The sequence below is a fragment of the Calidris pugnax genome, unplaced genomic scaffold (genome assembly GCF_001431845.1).
Source record: "Calidris pugnax isolate Ruff unplaced genomic scaffold, ASM143184v1 scaffold24, whole genome shotgun sequence".
Classification (NCBI taxonomy): Eukaryota; Metazoa; Chordata; class Aves; order Charadriiformes; family Scolopacidae; genus Calidris; species Calidris pugnax.
Genome location: NW_015090922.1, coordinates 31775859 through 31803691, shown reverse-complemented (window position 1 = coordinate 31803691; position 27833 = coordinate 31775859). Strand labels below are relative to the sequence as shown.

The following is a 27833-nucleotide window of genomic DNA, read 5'->3' as shown; positions in this document are numbered from 1 at the left end:
AGTGTTTTATAACATCAGGACTGCAATCCATCTTTGGAATCTTTCAAAGCTGGGCTAATAAAGGCCCACTTACAATCCCCAGCAGAGTACAGTTTAATTAAATTTGTCCATTAGAGGACTCCTTCCCCTCCCTCTACATTTTAGAAATTAATTCTGCTTTCTGCCTGTTGTTCTTTCTACATCACAGATGCACTGAGCCTTCGTAACCGACAGGTCATGTGCGTCACGCTGAAAGTCCTCCAGCACCTGGTGGTGTCAGCTGACATGGTGGGGGAGGCCTTGGTGCCCTATTATCGGCAAATCCTCCCGGTCCTAAACATCTTTAAGAATATGAATGGTGAGTTACCCTAACAGACACTGTGTCCTTCGACCCCTAAGGTAAAAAGGGGCTTAAGGCAGGATTAATTAACAACGTAGTTAAGATTTATTACTGTGTATAAACTCAAATCCACTTGGAGCTCTAAATAATGTAAACTCCCCCTCTTACTATTCCCTGGGGATGCACTGAAATTAACAATTTCATTTATTACTCCTTGCACGTACAGTTTATTTAACGCAGTACAAAAGCACTGAAGCAGTTCTATAATCTTCCAATAATTAAATTGTAAAGTTTTGTAACAGTCTTTTGAATACATTAATAATTTGCAAAGGTTTTTTCCTCCCTCCAACACATTAGTTCAGTCCAGCCTTTTAATTCCATTCTGTACTCTTCACAAGCAATTCACTGCTACCATCAGGGTTAGGAAAGAATAATAATAAAAGTAACAATCAAACTAATTAATTTGAGGGTCAAGAGAACTCCTTGTTGTAGAAGAAATTCAAGTTACATAATGTCTAGCAAAACAGTAAAGCTTGAAGTTATTACTGCTCACTTACCAGGTTTTATTATAGAGAAATGTAGAATTAATTTGCATCTACAGTTGAGTATGTTGTTTTCTTTGTAGTACAAACCTGTATTGCCAGTCTCAGTCTTTAATAGCTGGTACTGTGAGTACTGTGAGTACCATATACTGTGAATGTATTTAAACCACAGTCACCAGCTGAAATCAACATGATGTATCTTGCTCTTGCCAAACTAATCTTTAAAATATTTGTCTGTAGTGAATCTATCAGTACCTATCTGTTCAATTATATACCAAGCTACTGACTTTCTGTTATTGACAAGCAGCCATATATACCAAAAGAAGTTAAGTCCTCACAATCTTGCAAAAGGGATTTTTCATTAAATTAATGGAATTTTAATAGGTATTTACAGGACTGCTTCCTTTTATACTTTCTGTTTGCATTATTACAGAATGTATTATCTTATACTCACTCTTTAGTTAGTTTAAGATTTACCTTAGTTTGAAAAATGCCTGTCCAAAGAATGACTCAGAGACTCAAATGAGATTTAGATTTTAGATCCCTTTAAATACATATATGTCTGTGACTCTGTTTTACTTAGTGGCAAATGTGTGGTAACATATGGAATTCCACAAATGCAATGCTGTTCAGATGACCACTGTTGCCTTCTAGAAGTTGTGGGATGAAAGGTTATGAATAAAATCTGTAGGTTGAACTTAAGTAATTTCAGCAGGGCTCCTTATGAATTAAAAGATTCCCCCTTAACAGATCCAATTTCAGCGTCTGGCACAAAACACGACTGTAAAAAGAAGGACTCTCATTGATTAATGAATATACAATGCATGCTTTTTTCCAAATTTCAGCTTGAAGTAGCCCATAAATTCTCTTGACTAGGCTTTTCTGCAGTGATTTCAGATGAATAATAGGGAAAGTTCATGTGTAACCAGGTACACAGCTTAACAAGGCATTAAACACATTCTAAATATATCCTAAGTTCTGATTGTATTCTGAGCAAAATACAACATATTTTCAACATATTTGCATGACATCTGTCCTATGTGAATTTCTGCCTATATCAAACTACACTAAATCTTGATATTTGGTAATAAAGAACCAAAACCAAAAAGAAATGAAAAGTAAGAGTTCAAAATTAATTGGTTTTATTAAAACATTCCTTTTTTTCAGGGCTAAAGGTTTTGAAAGTTCAGTATTAGCAGGAATGAAATGGATACTATCTGCAAAGCCTACCATATGAACTGTTCAATTTATTCAGTACTTGCACATGGCTGAAAGGGAAAGATTCTTCCTTTGTCTCCTCCTGCCTCAAAAAGCTTCTACTTCTTTCCTCCTTCACCAGTGATTGACAGAAGATATATGCTCCCATATATGCTCCCTTCCTTCTCCTTTCTATCTCCCATATGCTTCATAGGCAACTGAGGTGCAGGTCTTTGCTTCCCACCAGGAAGGTGTAGAGACTGATCCAGCCTATTTTGTCCACTGCTTGTTCATACAGGTGAAAGATGGGGGAGTGTACACTCTTCTTCCTTCTTTTATGTATAGCTTGAGAAAGGAGGAATTGTGATACAGCTTGCAGTAGTTGAATGGATTGCAGTTGATTAAGTCTGGCACCGTGGAATTTTGTCCAGAATTAAGGCAGCTGGATGTAGCCATGTTTTAGTCATTGCCACCTTGCTATAGCAGTATCTATCTGATGAAAGAAACTCTTTCCCAACTTTAGCGTCTGTGAATACTACTTTCACACTCTCACACTAAAGAAGCTTATAGTTAATAGACCTTTTTTTTTTTTTTTTTTTAAAAAAAAAAAAAGCATTAATAAGACATTAAGGTCAATTTACCCTAAGGTCAAGTTACCTCGTGACCAATTCAGAACAAATGAAAGTAATTCCTAAAGTTTACATAGGTTCAGTGGAGGCTCAAAAATGTCATAAAAAAATATATATTGCTTGTTTAGTAAAACAAGTAAAACAAGCTTGTTTATGACCTCTGTCTCATGGCATTTCTAAAGCACAACATAGTGGAAGCTGAGAAAGTATTAGGTGAAATACCGTAAATGCTTGTCCTGTATCCACATTGGCTAGTCATCTTCTTTTGAGAGACACCCTCCTCGACTAGATGGGCATTTACTATTATTTGAAACATCCATCCTTACATTCTTCCTACACTGGTCGCCAGCAGACTTGCAGAAAAAAACTCAATTTGCATTGAGTTTAAAAATGTTCTGGAATATAAGTTGGTTCGTCAGAAATTTTGTTCATACTACATAACTCTCATTTGTCTGATTCATGATTCACCTCACAATATTAGACAGGCTTATAAATAAAACAGTGAAAAACTTGCATTGGTAAGATTTTAAGGTTAGGATATCATAAAGAGGTATTTAATATAACACATACAGAATGTAGTCTTAGCTTCAGCTTGTCACATGCTTATCTCTTGAATTGTTCTTCAGCCAACAAAATTGGTAGGTCATTGTTCAGAGTTCCCAGTGTTACTTGAGTTCAGAATGTAACAATAGTTTGAGTTCTCAGTTCTGTCACACTGAAGTCTAAGCAATTCTTTCCAAATTCCCATCTGTTTCCCAACACTGAGGCTACAGTTTCACAGCCAGCAACAGTGGTGTTTAGTTGCCATTGCCTTCATGGGGCATTCTATGATAAATAAAGGAGGGAGCCTTGATGTGTCTCCCTGTAGGCAGCCAATTAGTGTAGCTGACTGTGATTCTCACTGCGGATTTTTACTGGATTAGCCAGGGAGGCTCTGAACTACGTAAATCCTCTTTTCTGGGATCTGATGTCTTTGGTGCTTAAAGATGATATCTCCTTGCTCCTATACAGCCTTCTGGTGAACTGCTTCTTAACCAATCTCAAGTGTTCCTTTATGCAGAGTTATTAATACATTATTTATAATTTTATACAGAATATTGATTATTCATGTAAACATGTTTTTTTATATATTCCTTTGCTTTTCCATTGTACTCTTGACAATTCCACTTTTTTCTACTTCCATCTGTTTCCTCCAAATCACCCTGTCATTATTTTGTAAACATAGGTCTTTTCCTGGTTTGCGAAGTCTCCCAAATGTACTTGTCTCTAAAAATTAGTGTCTTCATAATGATTATGTTGTCTTGATAACTGTATAATACCAGCAAAAAGGATAAAGGACTACTGATGTTTTGGAATTGAAAATAATCTAGGTATTGAATTTTAAAATTTTAGCACCCATAATAAAAATCTTTACTAAAAGATTTTTGGTCATTACTTCACAATACTTTTTTAGTGAAGTACATTTTTCTTGTAGTTTCATGTATCAAAGAAATACTTTTGATTTTGTTTTCTGAATTCTCTATAATTTTATGGCAGTCTGTGGAAACACACAGTATAAATGGAATTGCTGTTAACCAACAAATTAAGGTATGCCAAATATATTTTATCATTAGAGATTGTGGGCCACAAAATAAGCTTAGTTCAGGGAAGTGATTGCCGGGCATATATTCTGTAATTTGGATCTCTGGAATTACAGAAACGGAGAAGGAAGTCTACTGGTTGAATATGGGCAAATTCAGCCATTTTCTATCCATTCATATTTCTTACGTGCAGGTGACTACTGCTGGTAATTTTTGTAAAGTAAAAAAACAGGAGAATATTGATGAAAAATAAAGAGGTTTAATTATTGAAAACATCTAAAATATGCTCACCCATCTGAGTTGTAAGATACAGGTGACAATAAATCAATACAACCTAAGTTAGGAATGCCAGCAGAAAGACCCAAGCGTCCTAAAATGGTCTGTCTGAAAGCAAGAGGAGAGGGTGAGCTCAATGAAATTCTGAAGAGTCTTGGTAGTGAGCAAGAGGCTCAAAACCTATTTGGTGTATCTCAGTTTGTGTCCTCTCTGGAATTTAAGGCCCTGACTTGCAGTAGACATTTCTTTCCACTGAGGTTCTCAAGTGCTCTCTAGCAGAGCATTAAGACATGTAAGAGCAAAGTTCTGTTGCTGGTGTTGCTACCACTAGTGTCTTCTTATTGGTGGAGACATTGAGACCATCCTCAGCAGCTGGCCATGGCGTGCTCTGAAGTACCTTTGTGTTGAAACTGTTACAGCCATAACGCTGGCAGGAGAGTAAGGGAAAGGTACATAAATTAATCCCAGTGATTGGGGAATACTTATGCGATGTAGGAGCTTTTTGTCTAATCTCTGCAGGCTGAGTGGGGACTAGCATTCCCTAAGCAAGCTCCCCGACACATGGACTATTATGCATATGTGCTACTATATAGTATAAGAAAATATGTATAGACTTAAATGGAAATATTATCTTTTTGCATCACAAAACTTTCTCTTTTTGGGTGTTTTATTTTCTAAACTGCCTTCTATGAATCTGTAAGCTGAGGTAAATAATTTAAGTACAAATAGAACAAGTTTGTTCTTTTATGAAAGTGGAAGGATGAGAAAAATAAAAGGAAAAGAGAAGGTAGTCTTCAGAGCCTGGAATATGCCATTAGGGTGTATGTTTACCAGAATACTGTCTGAAACAGAAACCTGTTTATTAAAAAGATTAGACAATTATGAACAGTAAATTTCTCTTGTTTAATTTATCTGACTGGTAAATGAAAATTTCACTGATTTAGTTTAGCTACTATTTTATGCTGTCAAATCCAAGCAGTCTTAACAGCTGTACTAAATCTAATTCATGTACACAAAAATATTTTCATGTCATCAATTTATGTTGTTCAGTAGTGATCAAGAGCAACTTTGCAGATAAAATAATGTAGAATAGATGAAAACAAAATATTATTAGGATTTACGTGCCTCAGGCAGAGAAGTTTGGAGTGGCACTGCGCTGCGGAAGGTGCCTCTCCAGTGTGGTAATTTCACATATGACTCGTTTCAGTCACTGTAAGGCAAACAGTGGTAACAGGGCAGGCTGAAGCCCAAGTTTCTTTGGGCTGCAATGAAAATGCTTTGACACTATCAGTAACTTTAACATGAACTTCTGAGAACCTCTACGTGTATCTTCAGCCCTTCAAATAAGATTTTAGAGATATGACTGAGAATACCTGATGTAGCTGATCATAGCATTCAACAGCGTGAAGCCAGAAAGCAGAATTCTACTGCATGCCTTACATCACTTAGGAAAAAACATTCTCTTGTCTGAAAGGTACTTCATGTACTTTGGAGAACTCTTATTTTACAAAATACAATAGTACTACACAGACTCTAAAGAAGGAAGCAGAACTTAAGTGTTTAATTGCAGACGCAAGAGACTGTGCCTACAGGTAAAAGTGTTCTCTGTATTGAAGTTGGAGTATTTTCGGAATTGTTTGTGTATTCCAGAAGCAGCAATGCTCCTCAGAGTGGTTGGTGGTTATTAGTAAGAAACGGCAATTATACTTTAATGTGATTGAATATGCTCTAAAGAAAATCTCTTGCCCCGAACATTTCAACTGTTTGCTCCTTCGGCTGGGAAGTCCAAAAGTACTTTCACAAAGAATGTCAATCCTGTTCTAAAATAGTTTATAGAGCATCTTTTGCAAGTAAATCACCATTCGAAGGATATAAGGATAAAAGGATATAAGGATAACTCACAAAAATTATTATACTGGTGAGAAGCAAAATATATTTTTGTCATTCCCAAGTGTAATTAATGATATTATTTCAGACTTCTTATGATTTATAGTTCTATTAACATTTATTTAATAAGGAGATTTGAATGTTTTTAAGAAAATCAAAACATTTGCTTCTATGAGATCAGCTGATGGTCTTTTAAAATGTATTTTTCAAAAATACCTTTTTTTTTTGTCAAAACCTCATCTTGAAAACAAAACTCTCCCAAAATAATGTTTCATATAATAATTGAATATGGGCTGGCAGGAAAGCGATCCTCCACAGTTAAGAGCCATTGTCTCACATATTTTGTTGCACATTGGCCAATCCCCACTCATTTCGGTGACCATTCTAGCATATGGAGTTTCAAAAAAACCACTGGAACTCTGAAATATGGAAATCAGAAGTTACGAAGACCCACCTGTATCGGTTGCTTTAGTATCTTTAGTACAAAGCATGTGATTTTAAGCTGATGATGTAGTAAACTTCTAATGTATAATCAAAACCCTGTCAGGTACTTTATAACACATTTGGAGAATTATCACACTTAAGTCATAATTACTGGGTAATTTCTAATTACTATCTAATTTCTTAGCTGAAAATACAGCATCTGTCTGTCTAAAATAAAACGGACTCAGCAGTGATTAAGTTGATGTTATTAACGCTTAGCACTTACTTTTAATGTGTTAATAGCCTAATTAATTCAGTATCTTGAATTCTTGATAAAAGAAAAATGAAAAGCTTCCTATGTCAGAGGGTGTACATTGCATTCAATATTTTCTTTTTCCGTTTTTAATTCTTTCTGTATGTTGACCCAAGGAAAGGAAGGTTGTCTATTGGATGATACACAGAGGTGAGAGTTAGGACCTCTGAGTTCATAGGAAACTCATGGACAAGTAAAATAGTAGAAATGCCAAATTCTTCCTGTGCTTCAGTGTAAACTGCTGTAAAACGGGTATAACCTCAAAAGGGCTTGTGGGCCTCAACCTTTTTTTGGCAGTTAATCAGAACTTCAACAAAGTTCCAGGAGTATGAGTATGTCTGTCAGTGAAACACCATTTTTGAAAGTTAAGAGTTCTTATTTTGCTTTGCTTTAATACTTTCATAGGATTTCTGTTCCTATGGGAAATAATTACCTTTGGAAATCCCATGTTTTAGGAAGAGTTGGACATTCAGGACAGGGCTTACACAGAATTATAATAGTATCTGTAGGTCTGCTTTTTCTACATACTGTCTTAATATCAGCAGGTAAGTATCTGGTCTCCAAATGAGACAAGGCGCTACTTAATTTACCTGAGAAGCCCATATTGTAGGCATGCTTTGAGAAAATCTAATGCATACCTGCAACATTAACATTATCACACAGCAGGCATCATTTTAATTTATTTTGCTTGCAGCTTTTTTTTCTGGCTTGTTTGGTATTGGGTTGGCCAAGAATGGCAACAGCATCCTGGCCTGGATCAGGAACAGTGTGCTGAGCAGAACTAGGGAAGTGACTGTCCCCCTGTACTCCATGCTGGTGAAGCTGCACCTGGAGTACTGTGTTCAGTTTTGGGCCCCTCACTACAAGAAAAACACTGAGGTGCTGGAGCGTATCCAAAGCAGCCCAATGAAGCTGGTGAAGGGTCTAGAGCACAAGTTTTGTGAGGAGCTGAAAGAACTGGGCTTGTTTAGCCTGAAGAAAATGAGGCTCAGGAAAGCCCTTATTGCTCTCTACAACTACCTGAAAGGAAATTGAATCAAGGTGGGGGTCAGTCTCTCTTCGCAAGCAGCAAGCGATAGGACAATTGTAAATGGCCTCAAGTTGCAACATGGGAGGTTCGGGTATTAGGAAACATTTCTCCACTGAAAGGGTTGTCAAGCATTGGAATGGGCTGCCCAGGGAAGTGGTTGAGTCACCATCCCTGGAGGTATTCAAAAAACAGGTAGATATTGTGATTAGGGACATGGTTCAATGGTGGACTTGGCAGTGCTGCATTAACAGCTATGTTGGACTTGATGATCTCTCTATCTTTCTTTTCCAGCCTAACTATTCTATCATTCTATGGGGTTTTTTACTTTTTTTTAAAATAAAAAGTATGTACAATCATGCAAGCTGGAACTAGAACCCACAACTGCTGATTGTGTAACTGCTAGGCACGGACTCTTGCTTCACCGATAATTTCTTCTCTGGGGAGGAATTCTGAATTCCTTGCTGAACCTAACCAAGCTACAGCATGAAGGACGGTGGAGACTGGCATAGATTTGTCTAGTAAAGTACTACCCACAGAAGCAGCTAGTTCAGCATATGCCCCCAGTTGATGGGTTTACATTTCCATAGGTTCACAATTCCCCAGCTGCCACAGGCAGATCAGAACTGCATCTTCCATTCTGCAATTCTGATTAAAGCCCCCTAAGCTTTGGAGGAATAGAATTTCAGATGTGCACCTGCACTTCTCATTTTCAATTGATTTGCTGTAGGCAGCTCCCTATGGACTTCGTTGTCACCCTTCTGAGACTACTGTTTCAATTTGTAAAGAGCCGAGACACCTATATTTCCTCTCTACATGTTAAGGCTTTCTTTGGATCTGTCCCTTACGAATAATCCAGACTGTTCAAAATTTGACTGCTGTCCTGTCAGTTAGGAGTTATTCCTTTCTTCTTGGTAATTAATTTCTATGTTTTTCACATAATTGGATTGCATATAGTGCCACTGAGAAGCGATTTCTTCAGTTGGATGCTTCATTTAGAACTACTTTCAGAGTTTATGTTAAATAAGTCTGAGAAAATATTTGTTTTCTGCATAATTCTTCTCTTTTTATATATGTTTGCAAACAAATTTGCCTAAGTTTGAGGGGACATATGGTTTTGACTTATCACATTTATTAAGGTAGCACATTTTTTAATTTTAAGTATACATCTGAAATACGTGTTCATTTAATAATTCTAAGTGCATTATGTTTGTTTATTGTAGATATTTTTAATTTGTGTGCTCAATTAGGATTTCTGTTCTGAGAAGACTATTTCTTTGAAAATCAGTGTGAAGTTGCCAAAATTGCAGAAATTGGCTCTGCATCTGGCTTTCTGTTTTATATCAAGTAAACAGGTAATGGGGAGAGAGGAGCTTGAGGGCGGGAGGGAACTCCTTGTCTGGATGACAATTTTCCTTGTGGCATCTCTATCTTGCCCTGAAGGAAAACACATTAAAGCCCCATGTAATGGAATGATACTGGTGGGAGCATAAATATTGCACTGTGATTAAAGCACTGAAATACTCAGGTGATTAAAGTGCTTCAGGAGTTTCAGTTATTATTCTATCATTTCATCTCATTTCAAGACATTGCTTTTTTTCGTAGTTTTTGAAGAACACTCTAGGCAACAAAGTTGATTTTGTGAGGCCCATAGCTTTGCACTATTGATTCCTTTTTCTGTATTGCACATCCATCATCCTCCTTTTTAGACACACCAATGAAAATATGTATTCTTGTTATAATATCATCTGGCCATCCCAGTGCTGATGCAATTATCACATGGAAATCTCAGCTTCTTTGACAGGACTTTACTAGCAGAGAGGTACTCTTTTTGACTTTTCTTATTTGAGAATTAGGTGAACTAGATCAGACATTTATGATCAGAGTATTTGAATACTAGTGTCTGCATCTAACCCAGAGACATTGGTTTCAGCTAGGAGTTATATTTTTTTTTGACAAAGCAAAACAAAACAAAACCAAAACAAAACCCAACACCCAAACACCTGGCTTTATATTGACTTTCCACTTGTTCACCACATTAAGTTCCCTGTAATTTTCTCTTTCAAAGCTAAATTAAGCATTTAGGAAAGAAAAGGTAAGAAATGCCACAGCTAACATTCAACTCTAGCTCTTCTCACTTCATTATATGTTTTTTTATATAGTTTCTAATCAAGTGTTTACTTACTCTTTATTACATAACACAAATATTTTGTACAATTTTTCACAACCTTGGATAAATGTGTAACACCAATTTCTTTTTACTGCATCATGTATTTCACTTCTGTGCTGATGCTGTATATTTTACTGACACAGTTTCTGTATTCATTTTCTCTCTGCAATATATATCTAAATATCTTTTCATTATTTAACAACCTTTGCTGCAATTTATTGGCCAAGTACTTATGAAATTGTATGTATTAGAACATACATGGGAAAGACTACATGGAGAGCCATTGGAAATAGGCTTAAAATTTATTCTCTCCACAATGATGTATGCGATGTGAAAATCTCTTTAATAATTGCATAATGCTCATCTGTGTTCTCCCCCCAAGAATTTAAAATCTGGTAGAGATAAACCTTATCAAAACTTTTGAAGTTATTAACCAATCAATTTTTTACATTAAAATAAAAAAAAAAAAATAAAAAATAGAATACTGCAAACTGTTTATGGGCTTGGGCTGAAAATGAAACAAAAAAAATCATCAGTTGGTACCAGAAAATAATTGTCAGCAGTTCCCGCTGTAGCTCTTCAAGTTTAATTTTGATGCTTCATGCTCTCATTCTCCCTGTAGCCTGTATGTTCACCGATTTTAAAGCCCCATCATACTCCTTATCAAGGACCTGCACTGGTCAAAGCTCAGTCAGTGGGTGCCTCATGAAAGGTGTTAACAAAATGAAAAGTGCATGGAGCTGTGACTTCAATGAGCCTTGGTGACTGAATTTCCAAATCAACATTTTCTTTTTACACAGGTGAAACTTCAATAACAAAATATTTGCTGTTCAGTTTTGCTTTGGAAAGTTATTGTTTTCTGTGGAAAATTTTGGCAGAATTTTGGCATCAAAGCTTCCGTAACAAAAATAGTAGACTGGTTGTTTTGCTATTGATTTGAAAATCCCACTGTGCAACAGACTGGTAAAAGAAATCAAGACTCCCTGTCAGTCTGAGTTGTTCAACGAGAAATGGTCCTCGAATATCATCCTATCTTTAAACTGTCTGCACACTCTATGGCAATTTTTTAATTTGTGTTTGTTAAATGGCTGGGATATATGCAGATTCTTCACTGATTTGTTGTTTAGGTTTTTGCATTGATTAGGTACAGAAGTTCAGCCTTAGCACATATGATAAAACAGTTGCACATTAATATGTTTGAGGGTTGTTTTTTTTACTAGTAAAGACTAGTATGTCAGTTGAGAATCTGGATCATGCAATAAAAATTATATCAAGCCTTTTTTGTAATAGTTAATTTTGAAAAAGAGTGGTGAGTTAACCTACTGTGCTCTAAATGTATTTTTATATTTTTTGTTTTTTTTTCTTTTGATCTGACAAAAGTACTTCTCATTACTGCAGAGAGAAATATATTTGTTTTGCTCTTGAGTGCCATTAAAGCTACATAGTGTATTTTTGAAGGACAGGATTCTGCACACATTAGCTTTCTTATGATTAAAATTTAGCATGTTTTTTCCAAAGAAATTGTTCACCAACATTACAAGAAAAAGGTCCCTTTTGTTTCATTATTTTGTGTAGTTAGAATGGCATGTGATCTGTTGTTTATGTAAAGGAGGCATTTAGAGGCCATGGGTCCAGTTCTTATACCCCCATTCACACTGAAGCAATGCTAATAATTATAGTTATTGATCCCGAAAAAACAAATTGCCTGGGGGAGTCAGAGGATTTCATAAAGTGAAGGTCTGTTCAAAATCTTAACAAAAGCGGAATCTGGTGCTAACTGAACCTGAAGTGATGCAGAAGCCCATGTTATCAGATGTGATGACAGTCACCATGCCATAAATTCATTTACCTGGACACTAATTATATTAGTTATGTCTATATTAATTATATTTTATTTTTATAATTATATTGTGTTATGTATATATTAATTATATATTATATTTCCTTTTACATAACATTATCTTCACATTGGAAAGTGATTGTGAGCGTACAATAGTCTTTAAAATCCCATTAATTTGACTTCTGTGTAACATCTGTCCCTCACCAGGCCAGGAACAGACTGTACCTTTTCTACTATACTTTTCTGGTCAGAAAACCCATTTAGTTACTGGTATTATCATCATTTGATTATGAAGCTATAATTGATTATCTTTCACAGTAGGATTGCATGTGTTTTGAATATAAACAAAAGTAGAATATTTTGAATTTTTGCAAAATGGCAGGCAAGTCATTCAGTGGTTTCAGCTCTGTCTCTAGGTAAAATCTCTGGTTTCAGGAATTTTTATATTATTTGCCACTGGATTACTTCATTGTGCTTCTTTCAAGAAGAGAGTTCCTTTGGAATTAATCTCTTCCACAAATTTGTGAGTTCCCACTGTGGGTTGGGGAAGTCTCAAGTACAGGTAGAAACTGGGAATGCTCTTAAAATCTGTCAAAAATTTGGGATTGAGATGCAGTGTTTAGCAGTTGGGTGAGTATATATGTGATGAAATGACGTGGTAAAAATTGAGAGTCACTTGCATAACATGTATGAATTGTACAAATTTCAAATATTAAAGACTATAAATTACAAGAACATCAACAATAATCCATACTGATCCATCCCGCAATAATTGTTGCTAAACATAATTTAGTCTCCAGAGCGGTGTTAATTTTATTCCAAGACCATACTCAGTATGAAATTTATTTTAAGTGGCAGCATTAATGGAAAATATTTTTAAAGAAACTGTTGCATTAGACAAATAATGACCTTTAAGTTGCAGTGCAGGAAATAAATTATTTTCAATACTAGAGTCTAGGTTTTTTAATTCTTTTAAATAGTAGAGTAACAGTCTTATTTCTTGTCCACTTCTCTTCAGATTTTTGTTAAACTTTTTATTAAAAAGTTTCAGGAATAGAACAGAGATTGATTGCAATGAAGAATGATATTTCATTTTCTTTTTGGTTAGATCTAACATAGATCTAACCTGCATCTAGAAGCACAACTAGAAATTTTTTTTTTTAATGCCAAAGTAGTATGTGTGAGCTGGAAGTGTATAAATTTAGTTTAACTTAGATATTTTCTACACATACAGTTTATTTTCACCAGTGTTTATGCTCTTTCACTCCTGAGGACTTGCAGCTGACTCCTGAAGTTGTAGTTAAGTGCAGACCTTTTCTCCTTCCTTCTAAGAGAAAAGCATTATAAAATTCAGATTTCCTGCTTTAGATATGAGGATATATTAAAAAAAAAAAAAAGCTGAGACATTTTATAAATCTTAATTAAAGCTCAAAAAACTATCACTCTTTTGGCTGTTTCTATAAGCATTGTAGTTTTGTAAACATTGTGGAATTTCACTTACTGAAAAATTTTAGCTGAAGGGCCTCTTTGGTTCAATTTAAATAGCAGCTTTGTTTCACAGTAGAATAATACATTAAGTTTAGGGGTTTTTTTTCTTTTTAATTCATGACTGTTTGAGTCATTGTTTAAAATCTAGTGCTGCTTGCAATGTCATCGGGGAAAGAATGTGACAAACAATTTCCTACTGTTGTGTAATAAACTTAGTTTCTTATTTATACATCTTTAGTACTTGTTGATTTTGCTTTATGCGTTTGCTATTCTGTTTGCAGATGTTTATGTAGCAGATCAAAATTAAAATCGTAAATTGTTATTTATGTTGGGCAAAAATGTATGTTTGAGAATCTTTATAATGTGTATGCTTTTTTTTTATTTATCTACAGAAAATTATAAACACATGTAGGCAAATCCTCAAAAGATTATTTCCATTTCTGTATTCTTAAATTATTGTTAATTTTCTTTTTCCCAATGCTTTTAATTGTAATGTGTGAGATATAAAAATCTGCTGCAGCAGCAGTGGAAGATGAATTATAATGGTACTGTATTCTTAAGTAAAGATTTTTTTTGTGCACAGTTTTTTAACACTTATTTGAGATTTTAAGTGTTTAGTCAATTGGCAAACTGTTTCCACCACGTTACATATCTGTACTTTATTGTGTGGATAATGAAGAACAGGCATTAAAATTAAACTGTTGATATGATTTTACATGATTAATTACAGATGAAGATTATGATTAATTGCAGATGAAGATTAGAGTCCTGATAAACTAATAAGCAGAGAAGGTCCTCAATATGCCATTTTGCTATACAGGGTCTAATAAATAAAAAGTGATTGGAGAGGAATGGTCATGGCAGATTTTGAGATTACATTTTTTTCTTGTTTTTCAATGCTTTTTTACTAGCTTTTATTGCTCCCTGCCTTACATTTCTGTCATTTACTCATGTGCACAGTGTTTAAGCACTGTCCTACTAGTTGTGATTGTCTGACAGTAGGAAAAATCTAAAACTCTTTTTTGTGGACATAATTTGTATGTATGCATATGTGTGTGTATACATGCTTACACATACATTAATACAAATGCACAGCTGCTACACTAGTCTTCCGGAAGAAATGTCTTTTATCTTGTAAAAGTATTGTAAAAGTTTCTTATTTGGAGTCTGTGCAGTATTTTCTCTGAAAATAGCATGTTGATGCCAGCTGTGGAGTAGAAAAGGTGATATTCCAGTGTTGATTTTGGGCTGTGGATTGTTTTCCCTTTGTTTGGGGGGCTAGTGGGGTCAAAAGCCCTGGAACAAAACCAAATATCTGTAATTCCTTGTGTTGATATAGCCATCTCCTGCAGTAAGCAGATCTCAAAAATTACAAGAAGTTTCTAGATGATAATGTAGATATTACATGAGAACCTCTTTATTTTATGGATCATTGACAGCAGTGTAGCATAAGGTGTGCATCAAAATCAGATCCTTAAGTCATCGAGGTGACTCTTTTTTCAAAGTGCTATTTTTTTATGATATATTGCATACTAGAAAGGAAGAATGATACGTTTCAAGTACAATGCTCTCCATAGCACACCTGGACTCAAATCTAGCTGTTACACAATATTTATATCTGCATTTCTGCATTTCTTAAGTGTCTGTAATGTTTTCTTTGATAATTTTTTTCTTTAGAAACTCATATCTATCAGTAGTTTCAGATTTTAGCAGAGAATTCTAGGATTACCTACTGCAAGAATATTAAAAGTTTTATACATAAATTGCCACAGAATCCAGTTGCTCAGTCTTTCAGTGTCTTTCAGGCATCCAAAGCCATTATTAATTGACCTTGGTAGGTTCATTAAAAAGAGACAGAACAACTTTCATGCATGTGTCAGTACAGATGGTGATAGCCCCAGAACTGTTGCTTCAAGCCAAAGATCACAAGCTATTTTAAAAAGAGCATATCCCTCGATATACTTCCTACTGATCATGGTCCATTAACAGTAGTGAGTTCCAGTGGGAGAGGGGGCCAGTCAAGAACTCTGCTTGGCTGCTTTAGGGCAGAGCTTGTGTTATGCAGTTTACTGCACTAATTATATACTCTTGATGAGCTCATTAGAGGACAATAAAGGAAAATGAAAACAGTTTGCAATATGTGTGGTCAAATTAGCCACACAGAGAAATTATGGTTTGTACTTAAATGCTGTTTAGAAAGTGTCCATTAAAAAAATGTAGACACTCATGTATGTACACTGTAATGATGCCTAAACTAATTTTCTTTAATGTGTTTATTTTTCAAATTGGGAATTGGACCCTTTTTCTATCTGATTAGAATGCAAAGAAAAGGTTTAAATGAGACAGGCAACAGGATATCTACAGCCATGTACTTCATGGAAGTATACTTCATGGAAGTCATTCATTATGCAGATCAGAGTTGGTAGTCCGTTTGCAACGTTTTTGTTTTTAATAAAAATTAAGGTTGAAATCTTATCTCCATTTAAGAAAGAGACTATTCTTAAATTGATAGACACCACTTAAGACTATCAATTTAATACTACCCATTTAATTCTCCATTTAAGACTGTCCTATATGCACTTAAGTGAAAATAAAGTGCACTTAAGTGCAGCCAGGAATCTACTTTAACAGCATGGATTGAAGCTGACAGTACTTAAGTTTGCAGACTTTATTGACCTTCAAATGCAAAGGTTTTTTCTTCCCTGTAGGTGTACAAAAGTTCCTGCAATTTATAAACGGGGAAAGTAGAGGTAGACTTATTTTATGGCTGCAGCCAAATCGAATCAGGATGGCACTACAGCAGACAAATGAGAGATCTTCCCCCAATCTGCTTAAAAGTTGGTATAGTTGCATGTGTCATTGTTCCTTGCCTCAAGTCTGTCAAGTAACTCAGATTTTATAAGTCTTCAAGTTAACCTGGTTCATTCAAATAGAAATTGGTTAGAAAGAGATTCCAAGTGCAATCATACTGGTAGACTTGATCAGGGGGATTACTTTCAGTGACGGTTGGGTATATAACGGCTGTAATGGACAACTGAGGGCCGGTAACTTATTTGCCAGGCTCAGCTGAACCAAAATGGAGTGTGCCATTAATGCATGAATTGCTCAGGATTACATAGTTAGTGGAAAAACAGATGCCTGGTGCTTTGACCAACCGAATTAACTTCATGTAACAGTTTTCAGCAAAATGCATTGCAATTTCAGCCCAATTATAAGTTTAAATTTCTAAATAAGCCCTGATGTGCCTTGACCAATGATTTTCTAGATCACTGTTATCCTGAAAATTCTGGTCTTTTTATTATTGCTTTTTTACTACATTTTTTTTTCTCTTTTTTTTCTGTTTGATCTGCTGTAATGAGATATCACATACCTGTGGAGTCAACACAGGTTGGTATCTTTATTGATATAGGCCTGTTCCATTAAGGAAATAACCTGATAGTTCCCAGAAATGTGTTTTTTCTGCTGGTCTTTCTGAAGCAATCGAGTAATGTGAAAATTTGGGATGAACTTGTATCAAGAATTCTTACACATTCATACATTTGATCGTCTTCTGGACACTCACTGTATTTGTAGCTGTAACATTGACACCAAAGTAATACTTATAAAGAACACTTTTCAGTTTTCTTGTAAGCTCTCTCTCTGGTTTTCTTCTTAGGACTGAAAGTTGACCAACTTTCATCTTAGAAGAGTTAATTCTTTCAATTAAATTTAAAGAAACGGTACTATTTATCATTTGTAGGTTGCTGAACTGTAAAATAAAATCTAAGTAGATGCTTTGAGGGCTGTAATTTATTTTCAGAATTTAAATATATATTGAGAAAGAAATGTTGAAAGAATTAAGACATTATATTTTTTTATTGTTATGAACACAGAACTATGCCAGTGGGACAATACTGAATTGCATGCAGGATGGAAACTGTTTGGATACTTTAAACATTGTTATAACCAGAAGTTGGGTTTGTTTTTAGAGGGGTGTTATTCTGTTGTTGTTGTTGTTGGGGTTTTTGTCCCCCAGATTAAGGTTGACTCAAACTCATTGTCTTTATTTATTATTACTTAAAATACCTAACATTTCTCCAAAGCAAAAATAATCAGACAGAAAAACAGATGGAAAAATAGTCAGAAGTAAAATAACAGGGTACGTAGCCATGGCTGGATGAGCGTAGTGGAAATTAGAGCCCCTAGTTTGCACAAATCAGGTACAGACGTCCATTAGTCTTAAAATTCAGATAAGCAGGTGAATAACCTTTTGCGATTCTATAAGATGCAAAACATTTTTCTGATTAATGCTATGTAGCAGTAAGTCTGTTTCTAGAAACAACAATAAAATAGAAAAAAAAACATAAGCAGATTGCATATTGTCAGAAATATCACTGTTCTGTAGATAATTTATAAATTTTTATATAGAATATATGGATACACATCAGAACATCTCTTTTCCCACCTTGCTTTATATAACTTTTTATATAAGCATATGTAACTCAATCTAAGAATTACTAAAGCACAAATTGTGTAAAATTATTTTTTAAATGTCTTGGGGTTGCAAGTGATATGATAATTTATTGGTAATTTGTAAACTTTTTATTTACTATAATGCATAGGTATGATATTATATATGTCTTTTCAACAAAAATTAAATTAATTTAATTTTCATTACAGCTTTTCTTGTAATAAATTTATCAATTATTAATTTCAAAACAATAGACTTTCCAGGCTATGCACTATTGTACCTTATAAGGGGCATTGAGACAGTTTGTGGAATAGGTAATCAGAAAGTACATCCTTAAAAATGGAAAGTCCAATTATTTTGTATTGCTTAAATCCAAGTAACCGAACTTCCATTTGTAAGCTGGGAACACCACCTATGCAAAACTTCAAATTGTGAAATTACCACGTTTTTATTGCAAAGGGTTTTTTTCTTAAATATTTACAGTTATGGATTACCAAAGAAAATCGTCTCAGTTTTCCTTTGGGACGACTGGACCCTTCTTCTTCTCCACTAATTACCCAAAGTTCTTTTAACTGAGCCCTGCTGGATTCCACAAACCAGAAAATTAACTGCACAAAAAAAACCTTGAGAGCCTACATCTGTATGTAGAATACAATGTATTCTTTAAAACACACCTTTCTGTTACCAGTAGTCTGATTTTTTGAACTTTTTCCATTCCTGCACTTGGTGCCTGCTCTGGGTGGCACTGCAGTCCAGAGAATTCTTTTTCACGGTGGCTGGTTGTAACTGCAACACTAGTGGACTTTGTGGACTTCCTTCAGAGGTGCAAGTTGGGGTCAATAGACAGAGAAGGAACAGAGCTACTTCAGAGATGAACTACCAGAAAAAATTACTAGTTTCCTCTGTCAATGTTCTCATAGCTTTGCTGCCCACCTCTTGCAGCTTTAATATTGTCTTAAACTTAGATCATAATATCCTTATAACTCAGCAGTTGGAGAACAAATGTCAGTCTGACACAGTTCTCAATAAGAAAGGATTCCCATTGATTTTAACTTTAATGAGAATTGGATCAGCCCATAAATGAACAATTTATATTACCTTTTAATTAACTAAAGTGGCCAAGTTAGTCATCGCAATAGAATCATAGGACTATGTGTACAATTTGCACTTCAGCTCTTCCCAACTGTAGGTCTACATCTGCTATTAGAGGATATAATTTGTCTTATCAGAGTGTAATCTGAACTATTCTTCAAATCAATAATCATTTGAAAAGAAAGAAGAATCCTTATTTTCCAGACTGCAGAGAACCACAGGTTCAATAATGAAATAGTTGACTCCATACTTCTTCCAAGAAAAAGAAGTAAAACTGCATGCAGTTTGCTCTGTAGTTGGACAAAACATTAAGGACTGGAGTTGTATTTACTCCAAATGAAAACTGAAGATTCCATGAACTTGAATAAGAAATAAATTTCTTTTACACCAGTCTGACCATATCCTGTAATTGCCATTAGTTTTTTGTTAGTCATCTAACATTAGATGGTATTAGCCATCATACTGGTGCATCTTAATATTATGATAACATGCATTCCAAACACAATGATCTAAAGGTAATCATAAAACTCAGACAAACTGTATTAAGTCTTCTAACCTATCCCCAGCTAGTGAAGGTCTGCTCACTATGGTATGTTAGAAGCATAATCAAGAGTAGTAATATTATATTAATAGCTTTGTTTTTCACTTCTGAAATATAACATCCATTTGTAAATAGGCTATGCAATGGTATTAGATATTAAATTTTCCCATGCGTTTTGTTTCTTAAAGTATATAACTAATTTAGAGGAAGATAGAGCTTGTAAGGAAGAAAAACAACTGCAGAGGTCTAGCTTAAAATGTGAAGACTTCCATGACTATAAAGTAATTATAATTGCAGGGAATAAAAATGCTACTGCTATTTTTTATTGGACCAAAATAAATTTGAGAAATTCTGTAACTATTATTTCAGGTCAGACAAGCAGATTTATTATTTATTATTCTACTCTCTCAGTATATTAGCTAATGTAAAGTTCAAAAGCTTTGAGAAAAGTAATATAAGAAGTTAAATACTTTTTAAAGTGATCGTATTTAATATCATTTGATTGAAAATATTTAAGCAGAGAAGACATTACAGAATCTGAGTCATATGCTATGCAGAAAACGCATGCTTGAGCAACTCAAGAGGTTGAAATTGCTTAAAGGATTTCAGCATTTATTAGAAAAGCTAAATTACATTGGCATATATATTATTTATAACAACACTGCTACTGTATCGTCTATAGTTACTACAATGCAGCTGAGCATTTTGTTATTTGTGTAAACATGAACAATGAAAAGATTGTTTATTCCCAGAATGGGAGAGAAAAGTATTCTAATTACAGTTTGCATTGTTTTGCCTGTAGGCTCCCCAAGAGCCAGTCCCTGATGGGAAGCTGCTGCCTCACATTCAGTGATGCATGGACTCAGGCTCTTTGTTCTTCAATAGAAAAAAAAAGTATCTGTGCAGTGCCATTTCTTGACTAATGCATGTAAAAGGTTATTGTACTTGATTCCTCTGCATCTGCACAGAGCTGACACAGTCTTTTTTTCTTTCCACCTCTGCATGTAACTATTGTTAGTTTCTATCTTTGGCCATCAAAAGACATAGTGAAAATAGGGTAGAATCAATCTTTTATTTCAGTGGCAATGAAAGAATTAGTTTTTGAATTTATACATTGATATCTGAATAATTGCTTATTATGTAAACTATTCACAATACATAGATGAAGGGGAAAGTAAGCTTATAAACACCTGTTCCTTTGGGTAAAACACATAGCTAACCAGTGCAACCAAATTTTCTATTATTTACATATCATGAAAATTTATTTTCTAAACATATTTGACAAATTATGGAATTCACTTATGAGTATACAATAGATCCCACTCATACTGAAGGTCTCTCATACTATTCTCCGAATGATTAAATCATATGGAAAAATGTCAGAAGGCAAATAAAATTCATTTATTCCAGCCATATCTTCCCACAGCACAACATGTCGTCTGAAAACAACACTAAGCATTTTATGCCATCTGTCCTGGTTGAGGATACATTTACAATGCATGTCAATGTGGAATATTCCTTTTGGAGTTACACATAGTCAGCTTATAGCAATAAGCACCTAAATAGAATGACCTACAAAAGCAGCCAGCCATCGATACTTGGTTCGTTTTCATCCACTCCTTGAGCTTTGTTTTATCTTTGGGAGCCGGAGCTTGTTCATCATGCTGTCATTCACAGCTTTGTACAAATGGAATGTTACTACAAAGCTTTGTTTCTGTACAGAAGTTAATAGATTTTTATCAGATAAATTCTGAACACTAAATATTAAGAGCACTTAAGTAAAATACTAGTGTTCCTAAAAAGAGATACTTTGTTATATAGTTTTAAATGTTTGGTTTTAAAAATATTAGGAAAATGTTCAGAAAAATACCATCATTTCCCAGGGACTGTACATAAAGAATTTGGTAAATGTAAGAAGTCTTTGCTTCTTGTTGTACATAACTGATATTCATTGTATACCAGATTTCCATAAGTGATCTGTAGAATCAAAGAATATATTGTTTCAGTCTGCACGTGTTGTGTAAATTGCATCTTTCAAGTCAATCTCTCAAACAAGGCTAGTGTGTATTTGGGACTTGTTACGTGCAATTATTACCAATGAAATTACAATAGTTTGATGTCTACATTTTTTTCTTAACTTGTCAACAGTTAAGAAATGGTTTCTCAACACACAAAAAATTGCAGATCAAAACAGTCTTTATTCTCTATTTTGTCTAAGCAGAGCTTTGACACTTGTAACACACAAGGCCCACTAAGAAGTAGTTTGAAGCTCCCTCTCTCAGAAGGTCCATCTTCAGTGTAATGTAGAGCTGCAGAGGATGAGCCTGCTCAAGAGAATTTATTTTTGTCATCCTGTATGTAGAGTCGCTGCATGAGCTGGGGAGACTATCATCTCCTTACATACTGGGGATTCTTTTCTCACCTACCCTGTTGATTGTGCAATAATTTTCCTTTATTAATTAGTTAGATATTATTTTTTGCTTAATCTTTGTTAAGCATTTTTACTTTTTAGTCTTAATACTTTGCTTGTGTAAAGTATGCTGCATAATTTCACAGCAATGATGCAAGAATTTCCATAGAACAATAGGAAAGGGCCAGAAAGCTAGTGTGTATCACATAAAAAGTGTATGCTGATTATTAAGATACCCTATTTAGTCACTTATCTCCTATTTCAAAATTATCAATGCTAACTCTTAATGCTAATGCCTCTTTAAAGGGCATTCAAGTTTGAAACATTTAAGAAGCAGTATCTTGGACACTAAGAAGTAATCAGTCTCCTGAGAAAAAAAGAAACAAACCAAAACCAAAAAACAGGACACATTGATTATTGCAAAGCTTTTCTATAATTGATTTTATAACTAAAATTTGGTTTTCCCTCATTTTGTTTAGTTAAATCTGTCTAGAAAAAGCTCAGGGTGCTTATATCTCTGTTATTTTTTCTCAGTGATGGACTCTCAGCATATACAGGCTGTGCATACTGTGTATAATATATGTGCTAATGTCTGAAGAAGAACATTTTAAAATGTATTATGAACAGTTCCATCTGGTGGAATGAGCTGTCAAAATTACTTTTTTTTTAATTATAGTTGGGTGAAATTGTAAGAAATTATGATAGACACTGTTTGTAGAGAAATATCTTTTTTATTAAAGTAGCTGATGAAATTGGAGAAAAATATATTTTCTGATACAGGTTCACTTCAGACTGTAATACATTCTGAAATTTTTGAAGATGTATTTTTTATTCTACACTGATTTACTAAATTACATCTGTCTTGAACTTTCAGAGGTTTCCCAATCACCATATTTCATAAAGACCGTTCATTAGAATGACCATTAAATGTTTCTTCTTCCCAAGAAACATCTTGTACATACAGATTTGCACCACCATTTCTGTGTGAACATTTCTTGCATGTAGCCAATCTGCCCTGCAGCAATAGCCTTACCATCTACCTTTTAGATCTTTATACTCAGCTCTTTTCGAGAAAATGTCACGTGTTTCTTCCGCATCCCTCTGAGGCCTGCGATGAACAGAATTACCATCCTACCACATTCCAAATGGTGACAGTGCTGTGCTACTGTTCTCTGTTGCTTGCAGATTGCTCAATAGAACAGAGCATATTCCAGACAGACTTAATCTTAAAATATGCAGTACTAATTGTGAAAAAGGCAAGAGGAAGATAAAATCAGTCGCAACAAGATAAACTCCTGGTACATCTCAGTCAGCAGTTTCCTTTTAATAGGGACACAAATAAACATTAAAAAATAAATTAAGCCTTGTAAATGTCATGAAAATTGAAAATTTGCATTATATATCAAAGCAAGAGAAATATTGGCCAAAGTGCATTTTGATCTGAAATAACATTACACAATTACCTTGTGCTACATTATTTAGCAGTTGTAATAATGACCCCTGAAGATCAAACATGCTTTGTTCGTGTTGGAGAAAATAAATCTAACTGATGAAAAACTGATGATATATAACAGATTTGACAATGTAAAGTAATGTAGGCCAGGTACGAAAGACATTCATGTTTAATTAAACTAGTTTATAGTTATAAAAGACCTTGATTGGTTCAGTCTCTAGGTAAATACTGTCCATATGCAGACATCTAGTGGATAACAGGCTGGTTCTGCTTTTGCTCTGTAACAGCCTGGAGAAGAGTGTTTACAGCAACACAAATCATATACAATAAGAGTAACAAACATGGAAATATACCTAATCAGAAGCATTTATGCTGCCTTTTTTTTTTTTTTCTTCTGTACTGCTGATTAGGCTCAGGAAGAGAAATTAATCTTCACCCTTATAGAGTAAGTCCTGTATTCTTTAGTAACATCTGTCTTTCTCCCACATTAATGTTTTTTAGATTGAAGGAAGCATTTGCACTTCTGAGTCACCAGTCAGTGGTGACAGTTTGCTCATGCCTCAGGATATTGAGTCCAATGGTTTCATGCATATTAGTCATCTCATTTGCAAGATTCTGAACATGTCCTCTACAGGCTTACATTAGTGCACAGATTTTTTGCAGATACCAGTTTGGTAGACTTTCAATACCATATAATGAAAGGATAAATGGGATGCTATGGGAACCTGTATTGGCAGCATATGAGAAGTAATTAAAAATACTCATTTTCTTTTTCAGTTTTTGAGAGCAGCTCCATTTATTTCCCAAAAAAATCAGCATGTCTTGTTTCAGTTTAAATGTGTACATGCTTATTTACTTTTCTTTTAAACACCCAATACAATTCCTGAGTATGGAAATTATGAGAGGTTTTGCTATTGATTTCAGTGACAGTCAGTTTTCTCTCTACATGTCTCTGTGCCAAGTCTTGTTTGTGATGCAGACAGTTGACAATTGCTATTGATAGGATTTGGCCTTCTGCAATTATTTTGTTGTCTTTATTTCTTTATTTTCTCTTATTGAAACAACAAGAATGACTGGGTAGCGTAAGGCAAAAAAATTTTCACATTTCATGTGAACAAAACATGTGGGTAGAGAATGGATTCACTATCTTCTCCTGTAAGGCATTTTTAAATACTCTTTAACGTGACATGCAATTGAAGAGCATATATATATATATGTGAAAATGGTGGCATATCATAAACACTGATGAATATATTTGCAGCTTGTTTATATAGCTCGCCTTTTGCAGGGTTTGGCTCAGAGGCAAAAGAAGTTAAAAACACAAGAATTCTACTATTAAGGAAAAAAAAAAAAAACAACTAGTAGAAAAACTGAGATGTTTTGATTTGGCTCCCAGAGCTGATAAACCAGTTCTACCTGCTGAATTACAGGTTTGAAAACTTAGCGTTAGCTGATATACCTTCAGGGCTCCCTGGCCACTCAAGAAAATTCACCAGAATCTTGCACTGGAAGGAATGCTGCAATATCAAATAAAAACATCATTCCGTCAAAGAACACAGTATGTCACAACACATTCTTTTAATTTCCATTCCACGCAGTTTACAGATGAATCACTCAGAATAGAAGTGCAGGGAATCACATGCTGTTCATTATTGATTTAGGTATGAAATATTTCAAGTGTGTATACTTAAATCAGCACCAAATATATGATGATGTCTTCTTTTAAATTAAAATATAACAAATCCCATGTACTCTGATAATTCTTCAATATTACAGTAGCTTAATTCTCTATAAGATTGCTTTGGCTATATTGGAACATAATGAAAGAAGTGAGACTTTACCAGAAATTTCATTGTGAAAAGTTTGCTATAACAATGTTTTATTCTTATTGAACTTCAGACTCTAGAAAATAGGATGTTCTCTCCGTCTTTTGACATTAGCTACAAACATTAAGCAAAAGACAAACTCAATGATCAAATTTGCATTCTAGTTTCTTTTATGATAGCTACAGCTACAGAAGGTCTGCTAATATGTGGTTAAGGTTGCTGGTAACAATTTCTAAATACAAACATTAAAAGCCCAAATATCATGAGCTATGATTCGTTCCCCAATTTAGAAATCATTACCTTTTAACACATTTGCATATATAAATTGACGTAAGCAATCCAAATTTATAGAACAATCTTTATTGTGATTGTGTGTATATATATGCATGGGTATTCATAGCATGCATGTGTGTATAGGTATCTCTCCCTATATACATGCCTGCTATTGCATGACATTTAAGAGTACTGGGGACCTGACTGAGGGCAAGTGAAACATCTGACAAGTAGCAAAAGGGGCTGGAATATGCGACACTAGTGGGACTAAGGGTATAGCATGGATTTGGCTGTAAAAGTGAGATATGTTTGTAAATTTTTTTTCTCTCACAAGTTTTAAGATAAGTAGAAAAAATACAAATAAAAGGTACAGAAATGCACCCAGCCTATCTGGGAGACTTTAATCAATATTTACATATACTGTAAATAATGCATTTATGAAGTTTAAAGCACTTAAAGCTAGAGAAAGCTGTGTTATTTTAACCAGTCATTTAAAAAGTGTTTTAACTTCAAATCTTTCATTTGAATCACAGAAAACATTCACAAATATTCAGTCTAATAATAATTTATTTGAGTTAGGGAAGAATATATTTAATCATCTTTTTACCTATTCAAAAATAATCAGAATTAATTTTAGCCACATTTTCAATGCACCTGTAATTATAGATTTACACCAGATTTATCCAGAATAATACTAATTATTCTAATTCCATGGAGAGATTACTTTGACATATAGAAAATGGAATAAACAGAAAAGGTAAACTCTCCCAATTAAAGACTGATAAATTGATGTTAAAAGTACACAGCATTTCTTGTGCAAACAGGCCATTTAATATTGACACATTATACATGGATCTTTCAATTGATTCATTTTGGCGCAGTTTGGTTAGCAGTGTGTAATATATAGAATTCATCAGATATACTAGCTGTATTAATGACCAGCTTACAAGTAGATGTCAAAATGCAGTCATTTGTGGGAAGATACCAGTGGCCACAAGCAAAGAAATCTCTTAGAGGGAATTATTTCCTGACTGGGTGTTCATCAATGGTTTGATTGATCATGTAAGTAATGTTACAGAACCTTTGCGGATAAAAATGCCTGGTAGGGTACGAAAAAAGTAACACAAATCAAAAGTTACCTTAATCACCAAGTAGAAGTGAAATAAATTTGTTTTAACATAGCTAGGTGCAAAGTAGTAAACTTGGAGACAAAGTATACAGCTTGTACTTACATAATAGAACTTGTCTTTCAAGATGATAACTCAGGAAAGAACATAAGGTCATTGAAGATCACTGCCTCAACAGGAATTCTCAGTGCAGTGCTATGCTTAAATGGGATAATACAGTGTTTATAAGAGGAAGACTATCAAGTAGAAGTAGAAGGTGTCTGTGCATGTTTCGTTATAAACTATTGTCACAGTGCTGTGTTCAAAGCTGATATTCACTCTTCAAGAAGAGTATGAAAAATTGGAACGGTTTCAAAGTGTTCTAGAATGAGAAAAGATGCCCTGAAACATGAAATTTAAAGGCTTCAGTTTAGTACTTTATGCTCTACAGAAACCATTGAGAGACGACTTAGTCATTTGACATAGATAGCTGCTCATCACAAAAAAGGGTAGAAGCTCTCGGTAGCACTTAATTTTGCCAGCAGAGAATAATACAATTTCCAAAGACTAAAAGTTGTTAGATTCAAACTCTACTTACATTAATTTCTAGATGCGAATGTAATTATTATGCCCTGGAACAATTTATTTGTCATATTCAGGATTCTACAGCGGACTTTAAGATAAGACTGGATAGATTTGTTAAAGAGATATTTTAGTCCAGTTCTTAGGGGAAGAAATTGTCATGTATGTGGAGCCTTAGATTCTATGGCTATGTTTGTATTAGCAAATAAAATATCCTGAGCTTGTTCTCTAGTGGCCCAGCAGTTGTGCCTAGATGCTTGCTAACAGTTAAACAGCACGGGTAGTACTGGAGCGATGCTTGGCCAATGCTCTGGCCCTGTTTGTTTCATTAATACAGTTGCAGTCTGCTTTTTTTTTTTTTTTTTTTTTTTTTTTGGAAAACAAGCTTTGTTTTCCCCAAAAAAAAGGA

The 27833-nt window shown here is 34.5% G+C and overlaps 1 protein-coding gene across 2 annotated transcripts in view; it reads left to right on the top strand.

The window, feature by feature from the left end:
* Nucleotides 1-27833, top strand: part of PACRG (PARK2 co-regulated) — a 204023-nt gene that overhangs the window by 114868 nt on the left and 61322 nt on the right. The window contains exon 5 of one of the 2 annotated variants that reach the window (XM_014951234.1): nucleotides 188-337. The exons of the other annotated variant lie outside the window; for it this stretch is intronic. Coding sequence (XP_014806720.1) covers nucleotides 188-337 — 150 coding nt within the window. The remainder of the gene's footprint in view (nucleotides 1-187; nucleotides 338-27833) is intronic. 2 annotated transcript variants of the gene reach the window in all.